This window comes from Pyxicephalus adspersus, chromosome 12 (genome assembly GCF_032062135.1).
Source record: "Pyxicephalus adspersus chromosome 12, UCB_Pads_2.0, whole genome shotgun sequence".
NCBI classification, from domain to species: Eukaryota; Metazoa; Chordata; class Amphibia; order Anura; family Pyxicephalidae; genus Pyxicephalus; species Pyxicephalus adspersus.
The window spans coordinates 25278654-25294054 of record NC_092869.1 but is presented as its reverse complement, the minus strand read 5'-3'; the positions used below and the strand labels follow the sequence as shown (position 1 = coordinate 25294054).

Below are 15401 nucleotides of genomic sequence, written 5' to 3'. Positions count from 1 at the left end.
ACACACACACTTTTTTTCTTTGATTTATTGAATTGAAACATGGATTATAACTAGAAGAGATTTGTCTAGTACGGTGTTGTAGATTACCATCGCTGACCTCACTCAGAAAATAGTTGCTTGGTCTTTAGCTTCGATATTTTTCAGTCACTAACCACTAAAAAGCATACAGCAAGCAATGCTAAAAAGGTGTTCAAAACTTCCAATCTGAATAGTTGTTTCAGGCCAGTGAAAGTAGTGAATACAGAGAATTATTAGGAGAAACCAGGAACAGCAATAGCACCCTACAAGGTTTATCAGTACAGGTTTCTTGGGGAATGAGGAAGTACAATAATGATATACACACAGTGCAGTAATCCATAGCAATTGTTAGGGGTTACTAAACTTCACACAACTCTTCATCTAGGTATAGCAATGACAATGACAAATTAGTGTGGCTTTACCTGCCACTCCTTGATCTTTTTCCACAAGTGATGGAACTCCTGCAGATTTAAACGCCCACAACCATCTGTCTGTAAGAAAATAAGTTAAGGATTCATATTCCTGTTTTCTGTGTGTTAATGAGATGTCATTGTAGTTTATGGAAATAAAACAAAGGAACCCTCATCCTTGAAGTGGTAGAGGGATACTATTTACCTGCATATGGTGATCATGTGGGCAGTTTGATTCATACAAGGATTATTAAGAGCTCATATTTTCTGATCCATTTACTGTCAATGGGCACTAGAGGCTGCTACTTTCACTGGATTTATCACAATCTGCACAGACACTGACTGCAGTTTCTTTTATCAAAACAGGACCTCAATTTGCTACTATTAAACTAATATTAAAACTAAATATTAAACTAACTAATACTAATATTAAAATATTAAAGTACTACTTTATATTGAGTTCATTCACTCATATTCAAATTAACGGCTTCCTAATATCCATCTATTATGATCTGTGTTAGCCAAAAAGTGTTTTTTAACTTTATCCTGTTTTCTGGATTATTTTGACACACTCAATCATTGCTGATAGTCTCGTATCATTATAGAGCCATATACAGCTAATATGTTGCTGTGTTTGAAAAATATTGAGATTTGAAATATTTTTAGAGGACATTTTATTGTAATGATGATAATTTCATGTTTTTTTATTTATTTCTTTGCCAAAATATTTCACTGCATTTAGCTTTATATCACCATGCAATATCACCATCACATGCTCATAATATTATTATTACTTTTTTTGAAAAACTTGTATTTCTATAGTGCTAACATATTACGCAGCGTTTTACAAACTCCATAGTCATGTCCCTCCAAGGCGCTCACACTCTAATGTCCCTAACATAGTCATATATCATTGATACAGTCTAAGGGCAGTTTTTGGTGGTGAATCCAGAAATGACCCCAGTTTTTTGCTATCACATCCAGTTTTTACGATACAGAGTACCACCATTTTTGTCAAACATTTTAGATACAATGAAAAAATAATGAAATAACTTGAATGTACTGTTTAGTTAAATTACTTTGTTACTCTTACATTTTATTCTACAGTAAAACATTTGAAACTTAATCGGGTAAGCAGTTAAGGTAAAAATTTACACTTCTAGCTTTTCCTGGAGTGTTCAGTGTTAGGACAATCCCACTGGAAGCTCCAACAATAGTCAGCCATCATATGTACAACCCATCTACCCTGATACTGTCCTTCCATGACCTTCAAATCTTGGTGGAATCGTTCACCTTGCTCATCACTGACTACACCAAGGTTTTCCGGGAAGTTAGAAAGATGGCAATGCAGAAAATGCACCTTGATGCTCATATTGTAACCTAGCATTTTGTAGCTCTCCAAGAACTTCTGGACAATTTTTGCGTAATTATTTGATTGTGTGTTTCCAAGAAAGTCAACAATGGCTTTGAATGATAATCAAGCATTCTTTTTGACTTCTGACATTGTCCTTATGAAATGTTTATCTTTGATGAACTGCTGAATCTGTGGACCATCAAACACACCGGCCTTTTTTTTTTCAAATGACAGGCTAGGAAATGCCAAAATGAGGTACTTGAAACAGTCTCCTTCAGTTGGCAAAGCTTTAACAAACTGCATCAGACCCAGTTTCATGTGCAGTGGTGGGAATGTGATATTCTTTCTATCAACAAGTGGCTCATGTAGAATGTTTGGATCACCTGGTTTTAGGGCAGATCTTGGAGGCCAATTCATTTCCACCCAATGCCTCTCACGAGCTCTGCTGTCCCACATGCACAGATAACAGGAATACTTGGTGTATCGCGTTGCTGACCAAGAAGGAAGCATACCATTTTAAGGTCAACACAGATGACCCAATTGTGTTGGTGATATTGCAAAAACTTTTATGACTCTCTTTATGTCTGCATATTCTTCACAAGGAGAAACTGAATGGCCAATTAGGACTGACCTAAATAAATTGCCATTGTGAAGGTCGTCACACTTTAAGCTCCGCTTTTAGCTATCGATGAATAGTTGCAGTTATCGATTGGAATTCCCAATTCTTCCATTAAACCAGGTATGTTATGGCAATACACGAAGCCACTGTCAGTTCCAAAGTACTGCAGAAATGCAATTTCTCTGGTTCGAGAGTACGATACCTTTGTTCTTTTTTCAAGCAAGTTTTTCTCACACAGTCTTGATGCTAGGAGTTCTGAAGCCTTCAATAGTCCCAAATCACATGCCAAAGCACTCTACTCATGCTGATCAAATCCTTTATAAACAGAGTCTCTTCAATTCCAAACTCCTCATCATTGTTGTCACCTAGTTCATCACCATAATCATGTTCTTCAAGGGAGGGTAGTGTAACAATAAACTGGCACTGGGATTTCATCTGAATGAACCACTGGGTGTATAGCCGATGGTAGACTAGGATACTCCATGTTACATTTATTTTTCTTGTTATATCCTGAAGTTTTCACTATACAAAAGTAACAGTCACTGAAATGATCTCCTGGCTCTCGCCAAACCATAGGTATACCAAATGGCATCTTATGACGTGTTCCCTTTGTGCACATCCGTAAACCATTGACACACTGTATGCACACCTTATGAGGGGCCCAAGACTTATCTTTATCACCAAGTTTAACTTTGAAATATGCCAAAAAGGCTTGCTCTACAAATGTGCTGATGTGCGCCCCTTGACTAGGAATGGTGAAACTACCACTTATATAACAAAATGAATCGGGGTTGTTTAGGCACTTACGACGAGAAACAGCTGAGCAAGACATGATCTGAAAGAAAGGAAATACATGTGTAAGTAGAAAAATAAATTTTGCTTATTCACTGATCACAGTGTCTCGCGTGTAAATGAATAGCCCATACAAATCCACACTACAGTAATCGCAATAATATAAGCGGTAGAGAAAAAAACTGATGTGATAGAAGAAAACTAACTGCACTTTCAGAATCAGCATACCTTTACATTTACATTTAGTGTAAATAAGCTTAAAAATTGAGCTTTAACATATTGGCATTTTTCGTTTAGCTCATGGCTATTTACAGCTTTTTTTTTTATCATGCTGTAATATATTGCTCTAAAATTTGTAAACAATGATGTGCTTTTTTCCACCAAATAGAAACCATTGTCCATCATTTATGTTTTAATGGCTGTTTTTGTATTTTCCTAGCTAACATATGAAAGCATGAAGGTTTGTAAAGTGCTTTTCACCCATAGGACTCAAAACACAGAGTATTTTCCATTTGTGACTTATGGCCTTTCTGGTCACATAGCCCTGGAAACTGTTTATGCTGCATGCAACATTGAACCCACAACCATATGTTCCCCAACATAAATATGACATGATTTATTACAGCTCCCCAAGGCTGGAGAGGATACACTTTCATAAGTGAAGCTGGGTGATCCAGCAAACCTGGAATGGATTTCCTAAAAGTAATTTGCTATTTGTAAGCAAATGTTTTCAATCCTGGAATAGATTTATTATTGGTTTGGTGTATCACCCAGCTTCACAGATGAAAGTGTATGCTCTCCAGCCTTGGATAGCTTTATTAAATCAGGCCCATAGTCAGAGGACAATTAATTCTGGTAATAAAAAAAAGATGTGACAATATTAACATAACTTTACAAAAGTTTACCTATTCTTGATCACCTATGCAAAAATCCAGTCCTGTCTCTTTTGCATGACATCTTCTGGGCCATTAAGAAAAGCACTTTACAATGGGCGGCCAATAAGAAATGTCCACATTAGGCAAGACGTGGTATGGACACCTGAGGAAGGTAATTAATTAATTGGATGTGCCCAGTGATCAGCTTTAAATGCAGGCAAAAAGGATACATCCATAAGAGCAATCATACTGCGGCAGGACTCCAGGGTAAAACCATCAGTCTTGAGGGATTTATCTGCAGAAAAAAATACTTTGCAGGTATAGAGAATGTAAAAAGAAAACTTGAAATAAAACTAAATGTTTTAATACTGATAATTGTGTGTCATTGCCATAATGTAGAAGAAATAAGACACTCACATGTCAACGGAACAGACAGTAAAAGCATAGGTTGAAAAAACACTTGGAAAATGGGACAGGGCCATTGCTAACTTGTTTCTAATGTTTTTCTCCATGTCATAAACTATATTAAGGGTATTTGGATACAGGTGTTACAAACCATGCTGTAAATAAAAAGGGAGATTCACTTAGAACTGTTATTTTCTTTCTTATTGATCATTGATGTTGATAGAGCAGGATGAACACCGTTTGGTTTTGTCATGGCAATTCTAGTAGAAATATCTTGCTACAGGATTCTCAATGTATAACATTTTTGCAAGTTAGGCATGGCTCTGATTTTATTTTTATTTTTTTATTTATGGAGATTATTTTTTTTGCTCTGTCTAGTATGCATATTCTACAAATCTTCCAATGAGGTTAGTAGATTGAATGTATACATACGTCTATTTACAACTCGGTTCAGAACACTCTGAAGTTCATCAGCACTGATTTCCATGTCCTAAAAAAAACAGGAAAAGAAAAAAATCAGTTAAAGCCAAGTGAATAATATACAACAAAATGTTGAATTGATCGAAACATTGTTTGAAACATTATCAGACAAGGCATTTATTTTTCTTCTTGATTGGTTACGATCATATTAAAATCTAAACCATGTTTTCTATTACAATTATTAACTGTAATTGATATATTGGTAAAATGAATATATCAAAAGTGTGACCACTTCTGCTCCTTAGCATGCCATGAATGTTAATGGTGTGAGCAGGTACATACAGAATATGGGTTCTGCTGATCCTAAAACACACTATATACAAAAAGTGGTTCATCATATTACCATTGTACTACTTGGCCTTCAGCTTTAGACACTGCAAAAAAATTGTTACTCAATGTACAGTGCTGTGTAAATTTTTGGTGCTATACAAATTCTGTTTTGTAATACTAGGGTACTTCGGGCCCAGTACTTTGGAGACAGCTTTTGCATTATAAACTATTGCATGTAGACCCATGTTTATTTTAAAAGTAAGCTGCTTCTTGACAAAGTAACAGAGGGACCACATAGCAGACTCATAAAACACAGTAGCTGTTCTTCATTTACCTGCTGCCCCAAACCTAGAAAGTCATGGTATAGTCTAGTATTTATGGGTACGTGGTTCTCCCACCTTCGGCCATTCATTGCTGGTCTTTACATGCAATCGCTAAGCCTTGGAGCTGTGATATGATTTGCATAGGAATTTCAGGGGTCTTGGATGGTGGTTTAGGTTGGCCAAGAAGTGTTTGGAAGGTACCAAGCAAGCCTATGCCACCTAATCTACAGCAGGCAATATGTAGATGTTTACTGTAAATATCCCAAACTGTATATCACAATAGCTTGACACAAAAGCTTTACCTTATTCAAGTTCATTGTAATTTTATTAGCACAGTTAACACTTTGGAATGACCAGAGAAACCACACCAAGTTCATTTGAATTAAAAAAGTGGCTAGAATAAGTTGCCTAACCATGAATGGCTTAACCAAAAAATGGATTCATTAAAATGATCACAGACACTGCAGTAAATATATTTACTATAATGGTGTTCAAGCTAGTTTAGATTTATTAGACATGAACATTGAGCAATTTTGTCAGTTTATTTAAATGTTTCAAGTAGAGCTTATTGCTAAGTAATTGGCTGTCTTGCTGCCTACAAAGCTGAACCTCACTGTTAGAAGCTTGCTCTTCCACATCCAGCATACTTCTGAATGTGTAAGGTGTCTGTAAGGATCCACCTGCCAGCCCCCTACACAACAGAACACCTCTAGCTAGGACACAGTATTCAAGACTCAACTGAGAAAACTACAATGTACAGTGGCCGAGCAGCCATCCGACACACCCAACTGGATGGAAGACCTTTACGCAGGTTTTTTCTACAACCCATCAAAGTTTTTGCTGCACGGGCAGCAGGATGGGTGAATATCACCTTAAAGGGTAAGTTCAACAAAAACTAATACTTCTGTATTTGGGTGATGCTGAAGTTTATTTTGCTGGAGATTTTAGTGAGATTTCATTTATTAAAGTTTGTAAGTCTATCACGGCCTTTATGAAAGATTTGTGCTCACCTGTTCATCTATAATGATGATTTATTAATGATTTATTAAGATGGCTGTACATTATGCTATTAAAACTAGATTACTCACAACTATGTGTGAGAATGTACCTAAAGAAGAATCCATCAGATTGTAAGTATAAAACCAGCTTTAGAAGAAAGTGAAATGTGCCAGCTTGGATTTTTCTCTTCAATTTTTCATTTTTACTGCTTGTGCTGTAGGTCAGAGCAGAAGTACAATGTATGAAGAGTCACATTAAAGAACCTTTAAACTTTCACCTAGACAAACTGACTCACACTCTAATCACTACATTGACCCATCACAACAATCTTGCCCAGCAATGGCCCAATATGAGAAATATAGAAGGCACAATGACCTTTTCTTTTTTCTCTTTTTGATCGGCTGTCTTTTTTTTCTTCTCTTCGTCAGACACTTCATCCACACTCAACTCCTTATTGCTGTTTGCTCTGTCCGATACAAAGATGATTGGCTGGAACGGGGAGGAGGAGAGGGGTGAGAGGGAAAGAAAGGGCTGATTATAAACTAGAAGAGTTTAATGTGCCTAGTTCTTACAATGGGCATGCAAGAATCAGTGGTGCATCAAAACAGAACACTGTTCCAAATTATGTAACAACTGCCCCAGCCATTGCTAAAATGTATGGGTTCCCTCATAAATTAGTTCTTTTATTAGTGTGATTGCCTTATTACAGTAACTTAGAAATGGTTATTAAAAAAAAAATAACCATGCTTTGTTTCGAGCACTTGAATATATATTCATATCACATGTATACATAATATTGATGATAATTACATGTGCATCATAGAAATGTACTGCTTAGAGCATGGCTGTCCAACTCCGGTTCTCCGGGGCTGGGATTTGGACTGACAGAGTAATAAATGTTTTAGCATTTTAGTAAAGTAAATTTAGAATGATGCAAAGAGTAACACAATTTTTTATATGAAAATCCTGGCCTGTTTTTGACCCTCTCATAGACTGGAGTTGGACAGCCCTGGTTAGGATTTATGTGATTTTGTTTAGTGAAGCAAACCAAACCAAATCCTATTTACCTGGCTGCAGGTGTTACTGTTTCTATTGATATCAATATGTAAATGTAAATTGTTGTCTAATAATCTTGGCAGATATCAATAGCCACAGTCACACCTGCAGAAAATAATGTCTACAGAATTGGTAATTATATTATTATGAAGAACATTATACCAAATAATTGTAATCTAAACTGTGTAGTTAGTAATATTTTTTATCACTGTAAGTTACTATTGAATATTATTGTAGGAAGCCTCAGGGACTATTTAGAAGGTATCTGGGCTAATTTATAGCTCAACTGACTAATTCTGTCTCTTTATTAGCATAATTTGTCAATGATTTTTGCTGGAAATTTATTTCAAATACCCTTTCCTTTAACTAAAATGATACTGTTTCTTGCCATGAAACTCATTCTCTAAGATGGTAGAATTTGTCCCCCAGGTGTGCATACTGAGACTTGTACTGCAGAAGAAGAAAAGGGGCATGACTGAGCTATACTGATTACTGAGAACACCAGGTCTAACCTTGATTAGGCTGCATGGTCTCATTAGGATTAATGATACAGGAAGATGAACTTATTACAATTTTTATCTGACTATTTCTTCAGTTGCTTCAATAGAAAGATGATATCTAATTTAAACTGAAATCTTTGTGAATTCAATAAGGGTTTTTTTTCTTTCTGCAGCCACATGTGTCCAAACAGACTTACACTTAACAGACTTAGGGTCCGTTACACTGATTCAGTGGAACTATAAAAAAGGCTGATATTAAAATGATATATAAATAAACTCTAAAGCTTCTCAAACCTATGCCAAAAGCATGTTGTATTGGCCTAGAGAAGTCCAACAACACAGGGCCCTATTCTGTTTATTTTGGTAAATAATTAATTGGTTATAATTAATAACTAATAAAGATTTGATCATCTAGATTTTTTTAGATGAATCTCAGTAATGATAATGTATCTTAGATAGAACTGCTAAGGGTACGCTGAAGTGCTGTAAACCAGGGCACTAAAATATTAGATTTATGTGATGACCAAAACTTCCTGTTCATAAGCTGAATGGTACTAAGACTCATTTAAAATGAATTTGAACTGATGTGAACTGGAAAACTGAATCTTGTCTATTTCAGTTTTATCCAAATAATGGGCCAATGACTAAGTAATAAATTATTAAAGAACATTCTAATTATTGGAGGCAGTTGGAACAGCATGATAACAAGAGGATCATTGCATCTGTGTCAGTTGTAGGCATTATTTGAGTTCCTTTACAGTCGCACTTATAAAACTGATGTTATCATTGTATCCTACAATAATGTCAATCCTAAAAAATAATTGCTTTACTCCTAATTTTCTTTTAGTTTTCTTGAATGTTTTCAGTGGATGGAGCCATACAAATAACTTCTTTTTGTCCCTTGGCAATCAGCACTTCCAGAATGACTACTTTACTGTACATGTACAGCCTAATATAAAGCTTTTTTTCCAAACTGCTTGCAGGCATTTTGAGTATGTCATTCTACATCAGTAAAGTGAAAGGATTTGGCTTAGAATCCCCAAATCCTACTCCACAAAAACTATGTTTCTCAATCACTGAAATAGCTCTGTGCAATTGACATTCAATGCTTTCATAGCCATTTTTGAAGCCTGGTTGGCTCAGGGGCAAAAAGGAATGATTTGCGTGGATTATCCACTATCCTTAAATAAATCGGAGAAATCAGACGTGCTGGTACCTTCTGTTTTAAGAAGGCTGTTTTGTGCTTCATCTACATTTAAAAATCATTGAAAGGAGTACGTTTTTAACACACTAAATCTGATTTTTTTTCTTTTGACCTCCCCAGCAGGAAAATGATAGCTTCAATGAGTATGCAATAAAATTATAACTCTTTAATGGTCTTTTTGCCAATGGTATTACAAGATTACAGACAACAATTTAGATGCATGCAAAGGATGCATACTGTTCATACAAATAAAACACATCACTCAAAAGAATCATTTTAGGCCAAATAAAGTCATGCATAAATCTAAATATGTTCATTATGTTACCATTGCTGGGCAAGATGTCATGCAAAAAAAATGCTCACCACAGAAACAAATATTTATTTAATTTGTATTTCACATGCTGTACCAAAGGCTTAGTCATTATCAATACCATCACCCCAGAACATTCCATACACAAAGATCATACATCAATATATAGCTTAAAAGATTTAAAAGCTCAAATACTACAATCACACTTTAAATGATCTGTGACTATACTATGCTTAAAGATTAAGGGCAGGTTCAATCCCACTCACCCCCATTCCCCTCTCTAAATGTGGGCACAAGATAGAAAATATTTATGTGAGTATCTTAACATGTATCAATATGCAGTAATAATGCAACTTTACTTTGCTAGCTTAAAGCGTACCTAAACTCAGAGTTTTTTACTTTACATAAAAGGGTAGACAACCCTTTTAGTCAAAGTCAAAATTGTGTTTGGTATTGTTCTTGTTAGGCGTAACACTCTTTATTTTTTAAAAAAAGGGTGTAGCATCGCCACCTTAAATCTTGATCGGCTTGGTGCCTACAGGTGATGTAGGAAGAACGCAGAAGAAGAGAAAAGAAAATGTCGTGCCTGGCACTCCCTCGGCGCCAGGTCGAAGACAGATACTGGGACGATGCAGGACCTGATGGAAGAAATCTCCTGACGGATAGACTGATCTGCGGAATTGAAGGTAAGTGTGATTTTTTTGTTTTGGATTTTCTTCTGCTCTAACTAATGCAAGCTTGCTCTATTAAAAGCTGATTTGCGCCCAATATCACTAATAAATATAGACGCCAAACTGCTTTCCAAAACATTAGCAGATACACTGTCAAACTATTTACCGCAAACAATATCCCCTATGCAAGTAGGGTTTGTCAAGAGCAACAAATATCCAAAGAGTGCATACAGTCATAAAATATGCCAAATGTGTCATCCCACCATGGCCAAGACCAAAGAGCTGTTCAAGGATGTCAGGGACAAGATTGTAGACCTACACAAGGCTGGACTGGGCTACAAGAGTATCATCAACCAGATAAGAAGAAACACAACCAATAGAACCAATAGAAGAAACACAAAATAACTGTCAATCTCCCTCGGTCTGGGGCTCCATGCAAGATCCCCCCCGCGTGCAATGATCATGAGACCAGTGATGATCTCGCTGTGTTTGGAGGAGGAGGAATGCTGCCTATGACCCCAAGAACACCATCCCCACCGCCAAACATGGAGGTGGACACATTACGCTTTGGGGGTATTTTTCTGCTAAGGGGACAGGACACATTCACCGCATCGAAGGGACAATGGAAAGAGTCATGTCACATGGGTGAGGACCTCACCAAGACCTCACTGCCAAGGCAACAAAGGAGTGGCTCAAGAAGAAGCACATAAAGATCCTGGAGTGGCCTAGCCTGTCTCCAGACCTTAATCCAATAGAAAATCTGTGGAGGGAGCTGAAGCTTTGAGTTGCCAAACATCAGCCTCGAAACCTTACTGACTTAAAGAGAATCTGCAAAGAGGAGTGGGACATGGGCGCAAAGAGGAGTGGGACAGTGGATGTGTGCAAACCTGGTGGCCAACTACAAGAAACGTCTGACTTCTGTGATTGCCAACAAGGAGTTTGCCATCAAGTACTAAGTCATCTTTTGCGAAGGGATCAAATACTTATTTCACTCATTACAATGAACATCAAGCTCTGACTTTTGAGCCCTGGGTTTTTGAGGGTCATTTTTTGTCAAAAATCACAAAATCAGCAGGGGAACAAATACTTATTTTCCTCACTGTACGAGGACCATACTATAACTTACTAGCAGCTATGTTCTCGAACTCTCAGGCAGAAGAAATACTCCAGGCTTCTTCTCACAAACTATATCATTAGGACGAGGAATGAGGCAAGGCTGCCCTCTATCACTGCTTCTGTTCAACTTAGCCATTGAACCCCTGTTATGATACATAAAGAGGACAGCCTCCCTCCATGAGATAAAAATGCACAGTACAGAAATCAGAGCTGCACTATTTGCGGACGATGTTGTACTGTTTACTTCGGACACAACAAAAGACATTCCTACTATTCAGCACATGGTAACATTATTTGGGGGAGTAGCAGAATTGAAAATACATTTTTCAAAAAGCGAGATTCTCCTTTTGACCAATGTAAGGGACAGGCAGTGGGTAAATACCCCTCCTTTAACAGTTGTCAGGGCTTATCTGAGCATACGTATTGGCAAATCGTCAACGTTCCTATACAAACTGAATTTTTTACCTCTGTTCCAAAAAATAAATAGAGAACTAAAACTATGGGAGAAGTTACCAGTGTCAATGATGGGGCAATGTCACTTCATTAAAATGGTCTCTTTCCCCCACGTTGTATCCACTACAAACCATGCCAATCTTATTGAAATATGCTGATATACAAGCTTTAAATAAATCCTGTACACAATTTTTATAGTTGGGGAAGAGGCCTAGGATATCGTTAACTAAACTTTATCTACCAGTGTTGGAAGGGGGAGTAAACTTTCCCAATATCTGACTCTATAACTTAGCCTGCAATCTCTGCCATAAATTGGATAAAAGAGAATTTGTATTTTTCTAATACGCAATTAGAGCAAGCCCTTGTACACCCTTGGCATTTAACTGCACTACTACATAATAAAATATCGCAACTACCTCATGACCTAAAACATAGCATACTTGTAAGAGGCACAATACTTACCTTGAGAGAACTACCATAAATTGGAGCTACCATGTTCTCTGTCTAAATACTTACTGATTCAAGGAAACCCACAATTCCATCAAGGACTGGAACATGAGTGCTATCAAGTTTGGGTGAAAAAGAGTAGCAGACCACGACAGATTCGATAATCTATTATCTCAAACACCGCCATCTATATCACCTATATATCCCAGATTACAAATGTTATGAAAACACTCTCTGGAAAGTCAGCCAAGGGTTGGCAAAAAGATTTTAATATTCCGGACCTTCATGATAAAATTGTACAGGTACATCTTGCAGTCCGGAAAACCACTCCCAGTGAAATATGTGGGGAGACACAATTTAGGATCATCCATAAAGCCTATAAGGTATTCCGCCCGACCAGCGATATTTAGTCTACTACCTTGACCAGGCAATGGATGTCTTAGATGTGATTGTGAAAAAATCACGCTTAAACGTAGTCTATGGGAATGTATCCATGTTCAACAATTGTGGACTGAGGTTCTTTTATCTTTTAGAAAAGTGACAAAGACACAGCTACAACTAGAACCATTATTATGTGTGTTCGGGAACTGGGATATGCAGGTTGGCAACCTTAAGAAAGGGGACAAAAAACTGGATATCCTTGTTGTAAAACTGGACCTTGTTGTAACAACATTTTTTGACAAATGGTATGCTTATATGGACTATACCCTTAAACCAGCGAAATTAAGCCAAGTTTTACACCGTTACTGCTATTTCTCATGGCATTAATTTCCCATTAAGTCCTTTGAAATAGGAACTTTTTCTGTGGTTTTTAAGTTATTTTTATTACTACAATGGTTGGGCACAATATCAACAGATCACAACAGTGAGAATATTCATGGATGATTATTACGAATATTGTAGGATGATTGTGCATCTACTGTTTTGGATTGTATAACAAGAAATATGAGCCTATATTTGTACTGGTTTTTGTATGTATTTTGTACTGTTCAAATGTTTTATTACTGCTCTTGTAATTGTCTTTCTCTGGTTATAAATAAAGTTATAAAAAAAAAGCTACTTTGTTCACCCACCAGCTTCAGTATTTATTAATTGTTTACTAATTTATTACGGAAAACTGATGTTGCAAATCAGTCTTCCAATTAAGGTTTTAAAAACTGTAATCCATTTACATTTTTGTAGTGAACTTTTTCTTTATAATTAATTATTGTGGCTGGTTAAAGAAACGAAAAGAAAGAAAAAAGCATGGAATAACAGAGCCATTTCTATTTCACCCGGCTGCTCACGGGTCGCTAATCTTCCTACCATTTGTTTTTCTTGCTGTGTGAATAAATTGCTCATGATTGTAAGGCCTATAAGCTTTGCACAATGAAAGCAGGGGCTGCTGTGCTGTGGTCAGCAGATATTTTAATCAGAGTCACTCGACTAAAAAGAATGTCTTAACTATAAGTCCTGAAACGCTAAGCCATAGGTCCCCTGACAGTAAACACCATATACAAATATTACACCAGAGGGGAAGTCAGATACAGGCCTAAAACATAAGCATAAAAATGCTCCTTTATGGATTGCAACATATTCAAATCAACAGAAGAAAATAAACAAATTTCTACCAGTCCTTAAAAATAATCAAGATTCAAGAAGAGTACAAAATGATCATAGACCTCCCACTTGTCCTGCCTCATTTATGTAAGTGTCCACATGTTTGATTAGTTACATTTGTCCTTTTTTGTTGACTTAAAGAAAATACCTTCACTTATAGAGGATGCCCTATTGACCTCATAAAAATATCAATTGCATCTCTATTATGCTGATCCTTTGGATTCAATGCTTTTAAACTCTCTAATCATGAACAAGCAACCAGATCAAGTGAGTTCAGAACTCTTTGTTCCAGTTCAGAAAGGCTATGCTCAGACTGAAATTGGGGTTGTGATGTAGTTACCATTTCTTAAACCATTAAACTGTTACCTCAGGGAAGGGGGCTCTTGCCTTCCCGGTAACATAATAAATCTGCTTCTGAATTAGAACACATCCTTATATCTGTTGGTCTTTCTTGAGACCTCCAAACCTATACCTGCAATCATTCAAGTATTGTCTACCTGCGGCACTATAATACAAAATGAATAGGAGCAGCAATAAGGCAGTTCAGTATGGATCACTGTTACTGTTAAATCTGTAAATTCTGGTTCTTTAGAAACCAAGCAGCTGGCAAGTAGCCACGTTTGACTCAAACAAGCCAATTTAGTGTGATCACCAGGATTCTAATTTCCTTATGAAGAAGATCAGCAATGGTGGACATCCACTGTTTAATTTGTGTATTCAATAAAGAATATACTCCTAATATAAGCATGTTCCTAACCATATCTCTGGTTAGAGATTATGCTTTGTGCTAGGATTGCATTGATAAACTGTTGAACTGGGAAACACACAGCTTCTTAAAACAGAAGGTATCTCCATCTTTCTCCAAATACACCACATTCAAAAAATATGGAGTGGATTCCTCAATTGAGGACAGTGGGCGGGACAAACAAATCCTTCCTTTTTACCCTACATCATCATTTGCACTCATAAGTATACCATGCAATTTCCTAGAGATCAATGAGATGATATGAGATGATGTAATCCTACTGCTGCCATCCCCAGCTGGGGCTCTACTGTACATGGGATTACAAGATACCGATAGCAAAACAAATTCAGGTACTAACACCAGTTGCATTTAAATATACATCTACTGTTCTTCCATTTAACAAATCACACTTTTATTTTCAGAATTACATTTGTTGCCATACATTTAAATAAAGTAAATTAAGGAAAAAATGAATATTTTGCATCTAAAAATCACATACATTTTGTATCATGCATCAAACTTAAAAATGTTAAATGCAGACCAAGAGTCAACATGGAAGCAATTATACAAGCATTAGTAAGAATAACAACAAACACCACATAACAAGATAATAAAAGTAAAAACATGGTCCTTGTTTTTTTAATCAACACACTGCCCCTGATTCATCAAGCAGAATCGGATTATCGGTCGCGCATTCGTATTCGCGATCTGGAATCGTACGCGATCGCGCTATTCAGCAACTGAAAAAGATCGCG

At 36.6% G+C, this 15401-nt stretch overlaps 1 protein-coding gene across 1 annotated transcript in view; it reads right to left on the bottom strand.

Moving 5' to 3' along the window:
• CAPN3 (calpain 3) overlaps positions 1-15401 on the bottom strand; it is a 59441-nt gene that overhangs the window by 7497 nt on the left and 36543 nt on the right. Inside the window, exons 15-18 of the mRNA XM_072427638.1 lie at positions 6879-7034; positions 4906-4963; positions 4299-4363; positions 441-509 (exon numbers count right to left, since the gene is read on the bottom strand). Of these exons, the coding sequence (XP_072283739.1) occupies positions 441-509; positions 4299-4363; positions 4906-4963; positions 6879-7034 (348 nt within the window). The remainder of the gene's footprint in view (positions 1-440; positions 510-4298; positions 4364-4905; positions 4964-6878; positions 7035-15401) is intronic.